This window comes from Vipera ursinii, assembly GCF_947247035.1.
Source record: "Vipera ursinii genome assembly, chromosome: 2".
In the NCBI taxonomy this organism is placed as follows: domain Eukaryota; kingdom Metazoa; phylum Chordata; class Lepidosauria; order Squamata; family Viperidae; genus Vipera; species Vipera ursinii.
Window position 1 is genome coordinate 258874832 of NC_139513.1, and position 16690 is coordinate 258891521.

The window sequence follows — 16690 nt, forward strand, 5'->3', positions numbered from 1 at the left end:
TATACATGAGTTTTTAAGAACAAGAGTAATCTCAATTTTCCAAGCTGATGTCTCTGAGATAAAATATCTTATGCGGCAAAATCTTGTCGCACCTTTAAAAATCAGCATGGCTATCTCCCAACTTTCAAAATTAAGCCTACAGGCAAAGACAGTACTTGCAAATATTTCAAAAAGTAGCTCCTTAAATAAAAAGTATTGCTCTTTAAATGAAGAACAGAACACAAAAAATGAAATGACACTGGTTATCTTTAGATATACTTGAAGATTTGTCTTCTTGCAATTACACCTGTGTAGTTGAACCTAGCAGCTTCAACTCCATATCTGCATTCAATAAATACTACAAACTACAGTAAATCAAATTAAGAAAAACTTACACATACAGACAAAATCAAACTACAGAAGCAAAGTGAAAAAAATGAAATGAGAAAAAAAGACAAGAGAGATTCAAAATTAAACTATGTTTTCTGTTCTGGTTAAAAATTCTTGAATAATTTATACAGGGCATACTGCTTTTCTTCAGAGTATGAAGTTACTTTTTCCAAAAACTATTATCTAAAGTCAAGCCCATACATTTAAGCAGTAAAGAAATAATAGTTGTAAACCAGATTATATGTTCCTTCATTTCTTCTACTATTGGGAATCTTAGTGACATTGTCATTCTTGCCCTGATAGTTTGCACATGTTCCAACAATTACACGCAATGGAAGCACATGCAGAATAAACACGCTTATCAAAATGTCTACTATGCATTTACTGGTAATATCTTTCTCTTTCTATGCCTTTGAAGAATATACTAGGGAAGGGCAAAATTCTAACAGAAGTTCAATCCCTTGACAGAACCCTCTTAAAATTTTCCTAACCCAAATAAGAATAAATAAATAAATATTAAAACTGCTATCTGGTGCTCCAATAACTCTCCTTAATACAGAACTCTTTGCCTACTAAAAAACTGGAGATCCCACAATGCATTGCAGCCATCTTTCTCTATGGAGCCATAGCCATTCTAATGCTTTTAAAGGGAATTAGGCAAAGCTATTATAGACATCACTCCCAATAGCTATAATTACCATACTGCCAGCATTGGGGCAATGTCATTTTTAGAACTAGCTGCCAGAGAGTTTCTATGGTCCACAGGCTGATCACTGCGGAATCACAAGTGTGGGCAGCAACTCTGGCCAGGCCTCTGATCTGATTGAATAATACTGTTTTTAAATGAAAGACAGCTGTTATTTCAGTGAGGTGATTTAACATGTGTTAATAGCATCAGCTACAAATGTCATTCTGACACAAGGGAACTATTCACATTCTGCCATGTGGCACCATTGAAAGCATTTAATGCTAATGTCTTATACTGACTAGAGATAATGGAAAATGTGACACAATCCACATTAAAAAGGCACATTGGGTAAAACTAATATAACCCTTTAGCATCAGCAAATATCTTAAAAGGTATCTATTTCATAGCTACTGACACTGAGGAGTAACTAAGGACTTAAAAGATGAATTGGGATAGAATTGGACAAACAGCAAAAATTGCCAAATAGTATTGCAAATTGGAACACAAACAGGTTTAGGCACGACCAACCACTAATCATGAAGTTTACTGTCACAGATCTACTCTAATAATACAATCATAATCCTTTCTACCAACTTGATTAATAACTATGGATTTGGTCAGCTTCTATTCATGTTAGCATTTATAAAATTTGATACTCTGCATGTTTTTCAAATCTAACAACATGTGGAATTCAATTCCCAGCATTCCCCAGTCAGATGATGTCCACATATCTTAAAGGTACCAAGTTTGAGAAACACTGTTCTAAGTGATAAGGGCTAAATACAGAATTCTATCTTTCTTTGCAGTTAACTACCCACTTTGCTGTATGGACTGAAAGGACAATGTGTTAGGGTCATGATCCAGAAGATATAGACAGGACTGGGATTTTAATTTTGCTTAAGTAGTAGGTGCAAGAGTTTTCTGGAATGTATAAAACTAGTCTTAAGCCTATTTTCAAGATTATACTGTTTAGTGTTTTGTTTCATTTCAAAATTATAGAAAAATGTTAAATTTGAAGGCACAGCAATAGAATCTGGAGGCCTAACTGGCCAAGTGTGAATATACAGAATCCAGTGCTATTCATAGTTAATATCCAATATTACTTGCTGCATTTGATGGGAAAAGTAAAATTTGAAAAATACAATAAATTGCAGAGTGGGTCAGTTCTTTCCAACAGGGAAATGAGGATTAATTAAAGTGCTTTACATAGCATGAATTCTGGAGAACATAGCAGTTCAAGTTGTAAAAAACAAAACAAAACAAAAAAACTCCAGTCATTTTCAACAAGCTTCATTGTGCTCTTTCTCTAAAACAGTTATGTTTTACCCTTTTTATTTTAGGTAATAAAAATATGATACTGGGATGAATTACATGATATTGGGACTGCTTGGTAAACAGTATATCCTTTAAATTCTTTTATGGAATGGAAAAGTTGGTACTTGGTGCCCTTCAGAACTTCCAACTCACAAAGAAAAACTAGATGAAGGAAATTATCCTTATATAGATTGCATAAAGATATTTTCTAGATAACAAACAAGGAAATATGCTCACTAAGTATCTCACTTGAACCCCTCAGTCAGTCATTATAAATGGAATTCTTCACTATCTAATAGATCTCAAACACTCCTAATACCCTCTTAGACCAATATCTTAATCCACATCTACACAAGGGATAGTTTCATGCTCTGAATCACAACAAAGTCAGATTACCCAATTCTTCTATTTTTACTAGTTAGGAAAAGTTATTGTTAGTAATTCCCTATTAAGAGCAGAGGTTCTTCAATGAGAGGCTGGAAATCAGAGAGATTTAACATCTTGCCTCAGATTTAAGCAGGATTTTACAGAACTACCGAGGTAAGAAACTGTATTCCAAGAGTCACCTACTCTCTAGAGAAATGGGAAATGGAAAAATATTATCTAAGGTTTGTGCTAAGTTTGATTTCTAGTCAATTGCTAGTCAATGCTTTGTGATCACCAGCATCATTTTTATCTTATATAAGCTTAGTCGTTGCATGTTTTTTGTGTGTGTGTTTGTCCAACTATTTTTTGTGTCCAACTTGGAATCTCTTTGTATCAGAGCTGTTTGTGGTCTGTCACTTCTTTATCTTTTCCTGTACATTTTTCCATTGGAGGTTCTAAGAAGCGTTTTATTATTTTTTTTAAATGATCCATCCAGTTAAGCCTGACTCTGGGTGACCCCAAATCAAGACTGTGCAGTCTTCTTGGCAGAATTTTTCAAAGTGACCTGCCAGCACCTCTTTTACAGGGTTGAAGACAGCAACTGGCTTTCATGTCTAAGGCAGCAATCAAACTCACAAGATTTCTGGGTTCTAAATCTGCACTTTAACCACCACACCAAACTGACTTTCATCTATAATTTTAGAAGTTTTATATTTTTAGTTCCTCTGCCGCAGAATGCCTTGCATATGACTATTTAAATACATATTTTTACCTTTTCCTTTTCATTTTTATTCTAGAAAAAAGCACAATTCTAATGACACTGACCTAGTTCCTAAAGTGGATGGGGTGATCTTCCTAATAATGCACCTAAACTCATGAGGTCAACCTTTCAACTGTATGACACTGTAGTCATAAAGCAGAATTTAAAGCTATAATGATTTTGAAACTTTTGTGGATCTATTAGGAGATGTATTTTCAAATTAACTGCTAAAAACATTTGTCAACTTATGGTCTTATGTTAAAGAGCTGAATTCAGAATTATTTCTATTATTAATGAGGCTAGTAAAAATTAATTACAATGAATCTAATCCTATGCTTTAGGTTTTAAAAATAATGCATCACAAAAGTACTCTCAGCCTCATAGATTTTTTTCCCCTCAAAAGCACTTTTAAATACACAGCCTTTCACCCAGTAGGCTTAGGATAAAAGGACAAGCTTGGAACCTGCCAGTATTTATGAAATTATATAATATACTTATATAATTATATATTTATATACTTCATAGGGACGCGGTGGCTCAGTGGGTTAGGATGCTGAGCTTGTCGATCAGAAGGTCGGCAGTTTGGTGGGTCGAATCCCGAGTGCTGTGTAACAGAGTGAGCGCCTGTTACTCGTCCCAGCTTCTGTCAACCTAGCAGTTCAAAAGCACGTAAAAATGCAAGTAGAAAAATAGGGACCACTATGGTGGGAAGGTAACAGCGGTCCGTGCGCCTTTGGCATCTAGTCATGCCGGCCACATGACCATGGAGACATCCTCAGACAAGTGTTGGCTCTTTGGCTTTGAAACGGAGATGAGCACTGGCCCCTAGAGTTGGAAACGACTAGCACACATGTGCGGGGGAAACTTTACCTTTTATACTTCATAATTATATAATTATAAATTATATATTTACATAGAATATAGAATATGTAAGTATATACTTATATACTTTATATACTATACAATGATTTATTCTCTAGTGAGAATAAATCCAGTCACAGTGATATTTCAAAAATAAGATACCATTTTCCTACATCTACAGTTATGAGCAAAGGAACGCAACTTATAGAAGAAGCATTTTCACTCCCTTCTTTTTTGGGCGAACTTTCTTTATTACCTTTGGACAGGACTTGAACCTATGCTGAGAAACTTGTATTTATTCTTAAGACCATTTTGACAAAAGGAAATCAGAGAGATATAAGAAATATTTTATAATTGGAGGACTTCAGATTTAGAAGCAAAAGAAACATTGTATTAGTTCAGAAATGTTTTTGCTTTGTTCAGGATTCAATTCAGTGATAAAGTTGCAGAGTAGAACTATCATACTGTGTACTAATATAGAAATGTCACATCAAAATTTCACAAAGTCTTTTATTAACATCCTGTGAAAATTTAACATGGCATTTGGGTCAAAAAGCATGATTATTTTTATCATCCTTCTTATGTTTACATCACCATCATGTACAAATTCCATGATGGTGTACAAACTCCATCCCCAAAGATAAAAACTCCAGATCTCATTAGGACTTATTACTGTTTGTAACAAAATACAGTATATTACAGCATTTAGTTTAGTGAGTTTTTGTAGTTTATTAAACTAAACGTTGTAACTAAATTACTCTCTTCATCTCTAATTATCAGCAACAATAAAAGTTTGAACACAAGAAGAAAAAAATAAAGCTATATAAAGGATGAGTCACTTTTATTTATCCTGTTGTGTGTAGGTGTGAAATCTGATTCCATAAAGGAAGTATTAAATATTTAGAATTAATAATATACAGTAATACACAAAGAAATAAAATGCATTCATCCTATACCTGTGGCATATGATTCTTTTTGCCACCTTTCATAGATTATTTGAAAAGAAGGATTGAGTATTTTTCATTGATTATTTCAAAAGTAGGATTGATTAACTACACATTTCAAACTGGTCTCTCACCTTTTTCACAAAGTGCTCCAACATAGCTTGGGAGACAAATACAAGTAAATGTACTGACACCATCAATGCACGTGGCACCATTTCTGCAAGGATTGGATTGACATTCATCGATATCTATTCAAGACAATTACAAATAAATAATAATGTTTTAAAACAACTATTCTCACTTGCACATTGTGTGTGTGTATGTGTGTGCGTGTATGTGTGTATGCACACACAGACACACACACATATATAATCATTTATATGAAATCCATTAATAAATATTTCTACTTGCATATGTATGTATGTATGTATGTATGTATGTATGTATGTATGTATAGTGGCAAGTAGAAGAATTTATTAATGGATTTCAGGCATCCCAATTTATAAAAAATAATTGGTTTTTTTCAACATTTGACTATACTTCTCACACAGAGAACATTTCTAAATGCAGTAGATCAACCTGCCCTTGTTAAAAATCATCCTTGATCTCTAACCTGCATATTCAGTATACCTGTCACTACCTGTACTGCTGGGAGGGGGGGATATATTGCAGCAATTTCTTTTTGAAAAAGAAAATCTGGGTAATTATTGCTGCAAAGTGTCCAACTTATTCTAACCTGTCAACATGAAACACAGAACTTCTGTAACTTTAATGGCTGTAGGCATTATCATTCATACTGTTTATTATATCTTTATTTTGCTGCCCATTCAAAATAAATAATGTATGAAGTAATAAGTAACAATTCTTCAAAAGGTAGAAATGCAGGTTATATGGAATAATGAAATAACTGGAAATGAGCTTCAAACCCCATCAGTGTAAGGAAATCTATCATTACTAAAATTGCTCCATGCCTTTGGCTGAACAACTCAGCAAACAAAAAGATCATCTCTTTCATTAATTTAATAAGCATTCTTGTGACTTCAAAAACTCTTTAGTTTTTAATAGATTTTATTAAATAAAGATGATAGAAATTTTTTAAATAGAAATGGAAAACTGGGCATTTTTGAAATATCCTTCCTAATTTGGTACCCCTTTAAATATATTTGATTAAAATTTCAGAACATCTACCTAGAACATATTTCAATATATCTGCAGAGCACCCGCTGGAGAAGATTATTTTTTTAAAATAATAAATTTTATCTTTCTGTTTCCAAGGCTCTGCTAAACTGATACTATGTTTGGAAGCAAATTGGGTTATAATAATTGAAGTTATTGATGGCACACATAAACTTGAAATAGGTCAATATTTTTCCTTATAGCACCCATTTATCAAAATAAGATATTAATATAACTATAGTTTGCTTCTCTATTATTTATACCTGATCATAGTCTTTTATTTATTGAAGGAAAAAGGAAAATAGAAACATACAGATAAAATTTCTTACTATGCAACACCGTTATATAGAACATGAATAGCAAAGTATAGCAAATAATGCATGTTTTGTAACCCTAATGATATCCATTTTTAGATATTCCATTTGTAGGTACATGGCTTGCACTCACTGAATGGCTAGATGAATGTCTATTGAGTCTATGATGTAAATCTCAGTATTCTCTGAACTTTAATATACATTCTGCATATTAAGCAAAAATAGTCAAATATTGCAAAAGATTTGTTCTACTTACCTACTTCACACTGATCACCACTGAAACCTGGCATGCAGGTGCAGATATAGAAAGTGTCACGTGGGTAACAAGTGCCCCCATGCAAGCAAGGATTGCTTTTACATAGATCTTGGCCTGTAAAAATGAGTTCATTTATATATATATATATATATAATCAGTTTATTTGGATCAGTTCTATCTATGCAGAAAACTTTTTTGAATTTATCTCAAGTGCTACAATCTGCTAAAGTAACCAATTTTTATTTATTTTATTTAAACATTATAAACATGCAAGCAAATATAATTAATTAAGCACAGTATGCAGCAGTAGCAATAAATCATGCTTTCATAATGGGAATGAAACTATACTACATCAGGAAAATTATTTTTAACAATATTTTGTTTTCTTCTAATGGTATTTTGTTTTGATTTTGGCTGCCTTAATATTCTGTTGAGGATTTAGCTGATATGATATGACAATTAATTATAGCCAAAATAGTTAAAACATGTACACAGTGAATGAAACAAGTATTATCTGAACGAAGTTAGTTTATGTGCAATGACTGGGTAGACAGAACAATAATTCTTATAGCATACATTTTGTTTGTTATCTTCTCAGTGTGACTTGTGACCTTGGATAAATGCAACTATTCAGTTCATACTGTTTTTAATCAATTTATAAGCACATTCTATTTTTTTAAAAAAAAATATCACTCAGAAGTCAAATCACTTTTTCAATCTATTGTCTTGCCAAATAAATCTTCTAAAGTTTAATTCAGGTTGCTTTTGTATTTTTAAGTGAAGGTTACATATATATAAAACTATCACTTATTACTAGAATGACACCCACATATTAAGTAATTATGTGAATCTGTTGTGTCCGAAAGTAGTACATCAGGCCCAAATTGCAGGTTTTTAAATATAACTACTGAGCAGATATTCTATGCTTTGACTACTTATTTTATGCAAAACCTTCAATAGAAAACTATGAGAAATCTTCTCAAATCCTTACCATAAGGAAAAACAATTTAAGCTAAATATGGTGGATATCCACAGATAAAAAGTAGGAAAAAAAACCCAAATAAATTCCACATAGCTTAAATCAGAGGTCTCCAACCTTCTGGGCACCAGGGACCGGTTCCGTGGAGAAAGGTTTTTCCATGGATCAGAGAGTGCATGGTTTTGTGTGCTGCTGCATCTCGCAGATGGGGCTTTGCTTGTTTGTGCTAGCAAGCTGCTAGGGACCCGTGGTTAAAATGTCTTAACATAGCTAGCTATGCAATTCATGAATCTCTTCTCAATATGAATACTTTATCCATAATAATACTGATTTCACATGTGCAAACTCACTCTAAATCATACTGAATGTGGGCACAATGGAAAAATAATACAACTATTGAAAATTCCAGGAAAGGCAAAGCAGACAAGGGAGAACTGGTATTCACATCTGCTGTCCAATATGAACAGCTTTCATCTCAAGATCTGGATACAAAAGTGAATTCCACTTTTTGCCATCAAAATGACTATTTCTCTTTCGTATTTAGCCACATATAGATTGCTGCATCTCTTAATATCACTACAGTTCAGTGAATTTCAAAAATCTGCTAACATTATTGTATTAGTAATCATTTTTTCTATTCCAAAATATTGACAAATATTTCACATTTAAATCATGCAATATCTTTTCCTTCATGCACAAATGTACCAGGTGAACTAGACAACTAGTTCTAACTATCATAATAGATACTGCTGTCACCATTCCGATGATTATCCAGTTCACATACTACAGTTGTTCATATAATGTGTGACATATATTATCTTCACAGTTTATCTTCAGGCAAGCACTTTCTGATAAATAATAAAAATAAATAATTGTGGCAGAGGAAAGAATGCACTTAAACAGCTTCTCCCTTACCTGGGATCTGAATTGCTGAGCCTTCAACTGAACCTTCACCTGGACCAATCAGGAAATCTGATCCATTGGTAACATCCAGAAGCAAAAATGGTGGAGTTACAAGTTCATTTGCATTTACATCCTCTGTATTTATTGTCTGTTTGTTATAATCAGGAACTGAATATTCATTTACAATGTTAGAAGAAATAGTTGTTGATTCTGGTTGGGCTGTTTGAGGTTTCACAAGTTTATCTGCAGATGGTGGCGGTGAGATTGGCCAAACACTGGCTTCCCCATCAGGACCAAAAACTCCACCTGCTTTACTCTCATGTGGAATTGGAGAAGGTCTGCTATGTATCCATAACAAACTCCCATCAGCACTATTTCCATCTAATTGATTTAGCTCCTTTATCTTCTCAGGAGTTTCTTCTTCTAAAAGGTCTTCAGTATCAGAATGAAAAAAGCTTGATGGTATCACTCCTTTTGAAAGATGATCTTCTAAAACAGTTGTTTCTTTTGTAGCATCTTTTGGCATTTCCTCTGTTTCCTGTAGATGCCCACCAGATGTAGGTATACTTTCAAGGAATCTGTTCTCCAGTTCCACATTAGGAAATGCTGTATTATTGGACAAATCTTTCAGAGCAGGTTTGTAAGTTACTGCTGTGTCAGCACTAACCTCTCTAAATGTTTCTGGTGCTGGCAAACCATGTTTGTTAGAATCAGTTGACGATGAAGAACTTCGCATGATTTCTTCTGGATGTTCAGAAACATCATTGAGTAAATGCACAGTCACAGGCAGTTTGGGTGTTTGCGTTGTGAGAAGCAAGTTCTTCATATCTGTTTCTACTGATTTTGTGAGTTCAGTTTTCATTCCTTCATATAACTTGTAGCTTGTTTCTTCAGATTTAGTTACATTTTGTGAAAGAAACTGATTTGAAGCAGTACTTTCTTCAGGCTGATGTGTTGTCAAAGTTTGTCCTGTTTTTAGAGGCATGTATGCTAGCGTTGAAGGAAGAACCACAGGTTCCTGTTTATCCATCTGTACTTGTCCTTCTCCTGACATAGTGGTAATTTCACTTTCATCAGCTACCACTTGATCATCTGACACAGTTGGGTGTTTAGATTTGGATTGCATCATTTTTCCAGATTTTGTATGTTCGGTTCCATATCCTAAGTCAGTGGTATTTTCTTTAGAACTAACTGGAGATGATATGGTGGAACTGACAAGAAGAGGTCGTAGTGTTGGAAGCAGAATGGATAGTTTAGGCGGGTCCTGAGAAATTGCAGTTTCTGTTGTGAAAAATGAAACATCTCCTGAACCCACCTCTGATGCTGGGGTATGATCAGATAAAATAGATTCACTGTGTATGAACTTATTACCTACAGAACTTTCTTGGTTACCTGTAATTTTATCATCAATTAACATTTCGGGTGTTGTATTTTGAATTTTCATTGCTGATGTATAAATATTATACGTTGAGTGTCTTCCAGGCCTTTCAGTTGTATGATCTATAATGTCTTCAATACTTGCACTTGATTTCAAATAATCAGCATCAATAATTGTTGTTTCATCAGGTAGTACTCTATGCCCTGTTCCAGTAACATCAATGAAGCTAGAAATATCCTCAGAATAATTTCTTTTGAAACCAACTACAGGGATTAAATCTTCATAGTCTTTTATGTTGTTTGTGGAACTCTCATATGAAAAGCTCTCTGAAATGTCACTATCAGATGTTGCTGTATTTTCATGGTTCTCTGTGTGGGTGTGTGGTCCTTTTTGGGATCCATCCATTGCAGCACTTGTGTTCTCAATGTCTGAATAATGAGGAGGATGAGTTAGAAGTGGCAGTTCCCAGTTTGGCAACTCAGTAAATGATTCAGATTTTTTCTCTATTACATCTTGCCACCCAGATCCTTCTCCAGAACCATCATGTTTTCCAACACTCAGCACTTTGGGCAATAAAGTGGTTTCTGGTGTTTCTATTGTTCCAATAGTAGAGGGTTCAATAAATATCTCTGAAACAGGAGTTTTATTTTCATGCTTCACAAACATCCAGGCTTGCCCTTGGGAAGTTCCATCTGTTGCAGCTAGTATTTTTTCTTCTTCCTGGTAAGACTTTTCTTTATTCTGATCTTCAGAAATGAACCAATTTGTGGTAGATGTCTCAGTAGGTACATTAGATAACACTGGAAAGGTTTCATCACTGGCTGAAGACAAATTGTCTTCTAGCATGGGTGGATATTTAAATTCATATTTGGAATCATCCGTGTGCCTCTCAAATTCTTCCTGTTTTTCCTCTGAAAAAAGTTCTTCTGAACTTTTAGGATGAAGAGTATCAAGTTTTAATGCATTAAAACTTTCTGTTAATGTAGCAGAATTCCCAGGTGCAGTAGTATGAACCATAAAGAACTCATTTTCTGAGCCTTGTTTTGACAAAAATGGAACATTCACTTCTCTGGTTATTGGTCTATACATTGTAGATGGGGAGGAAAGCATGTGACTGTCTTTGGAAGGAGTAGTCTTTTCTTCCAACCATTCCTTCTCTGCACTTACTAATAAAGTACTTGCAGTTTTTTCATATGAAGGGGGATATTTCTGTAAAGATTCAGTAACAGAATTAATATCAAACTGTAGTTCTTTTGCATGTGGATTAAATGTAGAAGTACCAGTAATTCCTGGCTGTTGTGTTATGGAGTCTGTTTCTATAATTTTTCTTTTTTCTTTATAAAACATTTCTGCCTCCAAATGGGGGGGCTTATCAGAAGCTCTTGTTTCCAATACATTTGGCATTTCCTGTTCCACTTTTGATTTATTAACAAACTCTCCCGTAGTACTTTGGTTCACTAATGTTACTATGGTGGTACTACTTATATTTAATGTTGTAACTGGTGTATGCTGAAGTATGCTACGTTCTTCACTTTCGTTTATCTGATTTTTAGATCCTTGTATCAAAAATTCAGACGAAACTGGTTTTTTGGCAGAAGAGTATGTTATAGGGTCTAAGTCTCCAGAACCTGATTCAATCAATGGTAATTTACTATTATTTTCTTTTTCTGTAGGACTATAACTTTCCAGCATCATACTACTTGTGTCATTAATTGATTCCTCTCCAGAGCCTATATCCACAAGCTCAATTTTTTTGGCAAAGGTAGTTGGAGAAATATTTTTTCTATCTTCCAGCTGAAGAGATTCCATTCCTTCATTTACTATGAATTCAGAAGTTCCTTTCTGCACAGTTTTGTTATTTGCCACTACTGTGGAATACTGTGCAGTACTGCTGGAATGTTTTACAGTCTTATCAGTTTCTCTTGATTCTGGCATTAACTTCATTCCTACACTGAGGTCAGGAGAAATGTTTGTCATACTAGATGTTTCAAACAAATTTGTTTGCTCTTCTATTGCTATATTTGTTATCACTTCTTCACTTGTCTCCCCAACAGACTTGTCACTAAATGGCAATAGCACACCTGCCTCTGGTTTATCTGATGTTCTTTGGCTGTAAGTTTCATTTTTTGATTCTTGACTTTCTATTTTAGTGTCTGTAGCCTCCCCATAAAATTTAGCATCCAACACATCCATTGTATGATTAGTATGAATTGCATGATGGGGGTCACTTGAAAGCCTACCTATTTCTTTTCCTTTACTGCTTCCATATTCAGACCTCACTGAAGTCTGTGTAGTGGCTTGACTCATACTATCAATTCCTTCAAAACCTGCATTTAGAAATTGGGAGTCAATACTTACCACTTGGCTGGTAGGACCCCCCAAAAGTATTTCTCTATTAGGTTTCCTCCAAAATTCTCCATCACCAGATTCTTCATTAATGGATAATCTATTTTCTGTGATTTCTTTGGTTCTGAGAGGAATGATTGTTTGGGTAAGAGCTATGGATCCCTCACTCACAACTCTGATGTTATCATGGAAGTATTCATTGTTATTAAACAAATTTTCTGTGTTGACAGCAGTTGAATTCTCCATATTTAAAGACATAGAGCTTGTACTGTCTTCCTTATCCTCCTCCATATTGATCTGATTTTCAGCAGTGCTCAAAATTATTTCAGTAACAGAGTCAGTAGTAAAAGATTCTGCAACAGTATGTTCAGCAATAAACATGGTCTCTTTATACAAAGAAGCAGGAGATTGTGAAGCAGAAGGCATAGGTTTAGGTGGCATAGGTTTTCCATCAATTGAGAAAATTTCCTTACTAGAATATTTTTCTTGTTCTCCTGGTTTTGTTAATGCACTAGTTGATTTATAACCATCTTCCTGAATAGACCCTTCTGGCATATTCAATAAATTAGTACTGGAAGTTGTTGTCAATGAATTTATATAAGAATTAAGTATATTATGTCTAATTGTTGTATTATAATTTCCTTGCAGAACAGAAGTGTCATGTTGAGCTACTATGTCATCTCCTGTTTCTAAGGATACAGTGGTAGAATGAAGTAACCAGTCTTGAGTAGAAGCTGTTAGAATTAACGGTTCAGAGTCTTCTTTTATCTCTATGCTCATTGTGTGGGGAGAAGCAGAACTTATTGATTCAGGCTGGACAGTTAAATCTTCTAAGTGTTCTGTTTCAGACTGGCCATGGAAATATATTATCTCATGAACTTTATGTGTAGATTCTGAATCTCCACTAAAGACTTCTTCCATCATATCATATTCTGCGCTCAGCTTTTGTGTAACAGCAGTATCTCCCGTTGATTCATTTGGCTGCATTGTGGCCGAGAACTCATTATCAGACACCATGTTAGTTTCATTGATATGCAGAAAATTTACATTTTTGGAATGTGCTAAAATTTGATCACTTCTTGCTTCTTCAGCTTTTATATCTTTAGGTGCAGTGGTCACTTGCTGCTTTCCATTAATAAACTGCAATGGTGGAGGAGTTGTGATAGCAGTAATATTCTCACAATCAACTTCTTCACTATCATCTTCCTCCAGATGATATATTTCAGGATAGAAATGGTCAACAATTAGGGTATCTTCAGAAACATCCTCAGGACTTGCTGTACAGGGTTCATCAGTGGCTGATTCACCATCTAGTGGGGGTTCATCTAGTTCATGATGGATGTAGTAACCAAACATATCCCAAAGTCCACGCAATGAATCTGTAAAACAAAGAACCTTTAATAATAATTTTAGCATTTTAATTTGTCATAGGTAGTAATTAATATAATATAAACAGGAATATTATAAAATGCATTAAAAGGAAAAATGTATCAAATATCCCATGTTTATCCAATAAAATGTTCTTGCCATCAGGAAGGGTCCATTAAGTATCTCTTAAGTTTTCACAGACATTTCTGCTCTGAAAGACACACAATGCTGCCATTGTATTCCTAATCATTGAACAACACACCACAATTACTTTAAATTTGGTTCTCTATCAGTTATGCAGACCTGGTCTAAAGATTAATAGAAGGTAATAAAAACTTTTGTTTTAGATATATGTAGAATATCAAAACATTTCAGTAGGTATCAAAGCTATCGACATCAAGTAGGTATTCATTTTTCTTAGTCTTTATAATACTGAATTGATATAAAGACAATTTGCACAAATAAACTTTTCTGGGATGACATTCCCTTTATTTTAGACAAACTTGCAACCATGTTTTCTTTTGCAATATTCAAACAATTCCTCTTCACAGCTCCCTTATAAAGAAATGTTGATATAAACAGGGATGATTATCACCCTGGGCACTTTTCACTCTGGAGCTTTCACATTAAAAAAAACCATAAATCTTTAGAATTCTAGTTTACATTACTAGTGAATATCTGCTTCAGAATACACTAGGGATTCTCAAATTTTGAAATATCATGGTGTCTAAACTGATAAATATACTATCTATGACCTTATTGATAAAATATGGTTTCTTACACTGCTGTTAATCAAAGAATTTTGTTGGTGAGGGGAAGGGACAAAACTGGTAATGAGAGTTATATCAAATCACTGTATGTAGATACAGTACAGTTTACCTTTCTTATTTTGACAGTGGCTATAAAATAAGGAAGTCAGGGTTCTAGTAAGCTCAGCAACTTTTATATGGCTTTAAGTCTTGACCTAAAATGTTCAGTGGAATTTCCCAAATAGTATATTATAGCTGGTGAGTGAGATAAATATAAGAATGCATTAACCATGGAAGCAACACTTTAAGGATCAGTGAACTCAGTAGCAAATCTGAATCTTTCCAAACACATTTTATATGAAATTTATTTATTTATTTTATTTATTTATTTATTTTAATTCCATTTATATCCCGCCCTTCTCCGAAGACTCAGGGCGGCTTACAAGCTTAGCAGTAGCCTTCATTCTATGTATATGCCTGCTTATTAGGGCTTTCATACACCCCCCAAGCGGCATTATTACAAAGTCAGCTTAATTGCCCCCAACAATCTGGGTCCTCATTTACATTCAGCAATTTTAGTAAAGGTTTTTAAATATTTCACCCCATACTGTAATTAATCATATATCAAAGACGTTCATGGTTTAAGTAAAATGAGAGTGTCAAATATCTAAGTATTTATTATGCTTGGAATCACTAGTGGAAACAGTGTTCCTTCAATCTAAAGCAGGTGTGTCAAACTGCCAGCCCGCGGGCCAGATGTATCACGAGGAAACCACACCCACCCCATTGCCAGCAATGGCAAAACAGTCCTGATATATTGCAAAATGTCACGTGCCATTGCAAGTTTGACATGTCTGATTGAAAGTAAAGTATATTTACTTTAGATTGAAAGCGGAAGGTCATTTAAAATTCTCAATGCTGGGAAAAAGCTAAATGTTGCTGAACAGGTTAATAAAGACTCCTTAGCAGCTGCTTATCAGTTAAAGTTCAAGGTGCTGGTAATGACCTATAAAGCCCTACATGGCATGGGTCCGGATTACCTACAGCAGCACCTGCTGCCGGCATCAACTTCCCTCCGTCCAGTGCGCTCCCACAGAGTGGGCCTCCTCAGGGTGCCTCCGATCAGAGAATGTCGATTGGTGGCCCCCAGGGGGAAGGCGTTCTCTGTGGGCACGCCAGACCTATGGAACCGGTTGCTGGTTGAGCTCCGGATGGCCCCCGACCTTCACTCCTTCCGGCGCGATTTAAAAACTTATTTATTTGAACAATCTGGCCTGGTTTGATGGGTTTAGGGTTGGATCTAATTTTAACATAGTTTTTAAGCATTGTATTATATTGGGCATGATTATTTAATTCTTTTAACTTCTTTTAACTTTTGTATTTATATTTTGATATTTATTGCCCTGTACACCGCCCTGAGTCCTTCGGGAGAAGGGCGGTATAAAAATTTAATAAATAAATAAAATAATAATAATAATAATAAAGTCATAGAAAGAAATCCAAAACACATCCTTTCTTTAAAGAAGCTGATGTTAATGTATCACTGAAATCAAGAATCTGGAAAATATTGATGAAATTAAGTGTCTTTATCTCAAAAGCTGCAAACTTGGGCCTATTTGTTGGGAAGTAATTCACTGAATTCAGTGGGACTTCCATATGAGAACAAATACATTGAATAAAGTATTAGCTAATCTGTCAGTTTAAAATATTAAAATATTAATTTACAGTATAATAGTGGTACTTTATAACTTATGGTGGTCCAAGAGAATAGCACTGGTGTGTGAGAGTGTGTGCATGTTCTGAGGTGTTTCAGAGCATACTGTAGCTCACCTCTGTAATTCTTTAAACACAGTTCAATATCATATATGATTACAAGTGTGTGAAGTTTGTGTCTAAATCTTGTAATATTTTAGGCAGAA

At 34.5% G+C, this 16690-nt stretch overlaps 1 protein-coding gene across 1 annotated transcript in view; it reads right to left on the reverse strand.

Moving 5' to 3' along the window:
* The window catches only part of VCAN (versican), a gene marked incomplete at its 5' end in the record, with an annotated part of 84523 nt that overhangs the window by 28988 nt on the left and 38845 nt on the right, over positions 1–16690 (reverse strand). The window contains 3 exons of the mRNA XM_083357246.1: positions 5437–5550; positions 7049–7162; positions 8943–14033. Coding sequence (XP_083213372.1) covers positions 5437–5550; positions 7049–7162; positions 8943–14033 — 5319 coding nt within the window. The remainder of the gene's footprint in view (positions 1–5436; positions 5551–7048; positions 7163–8942; positions 14034–16690) is intronic.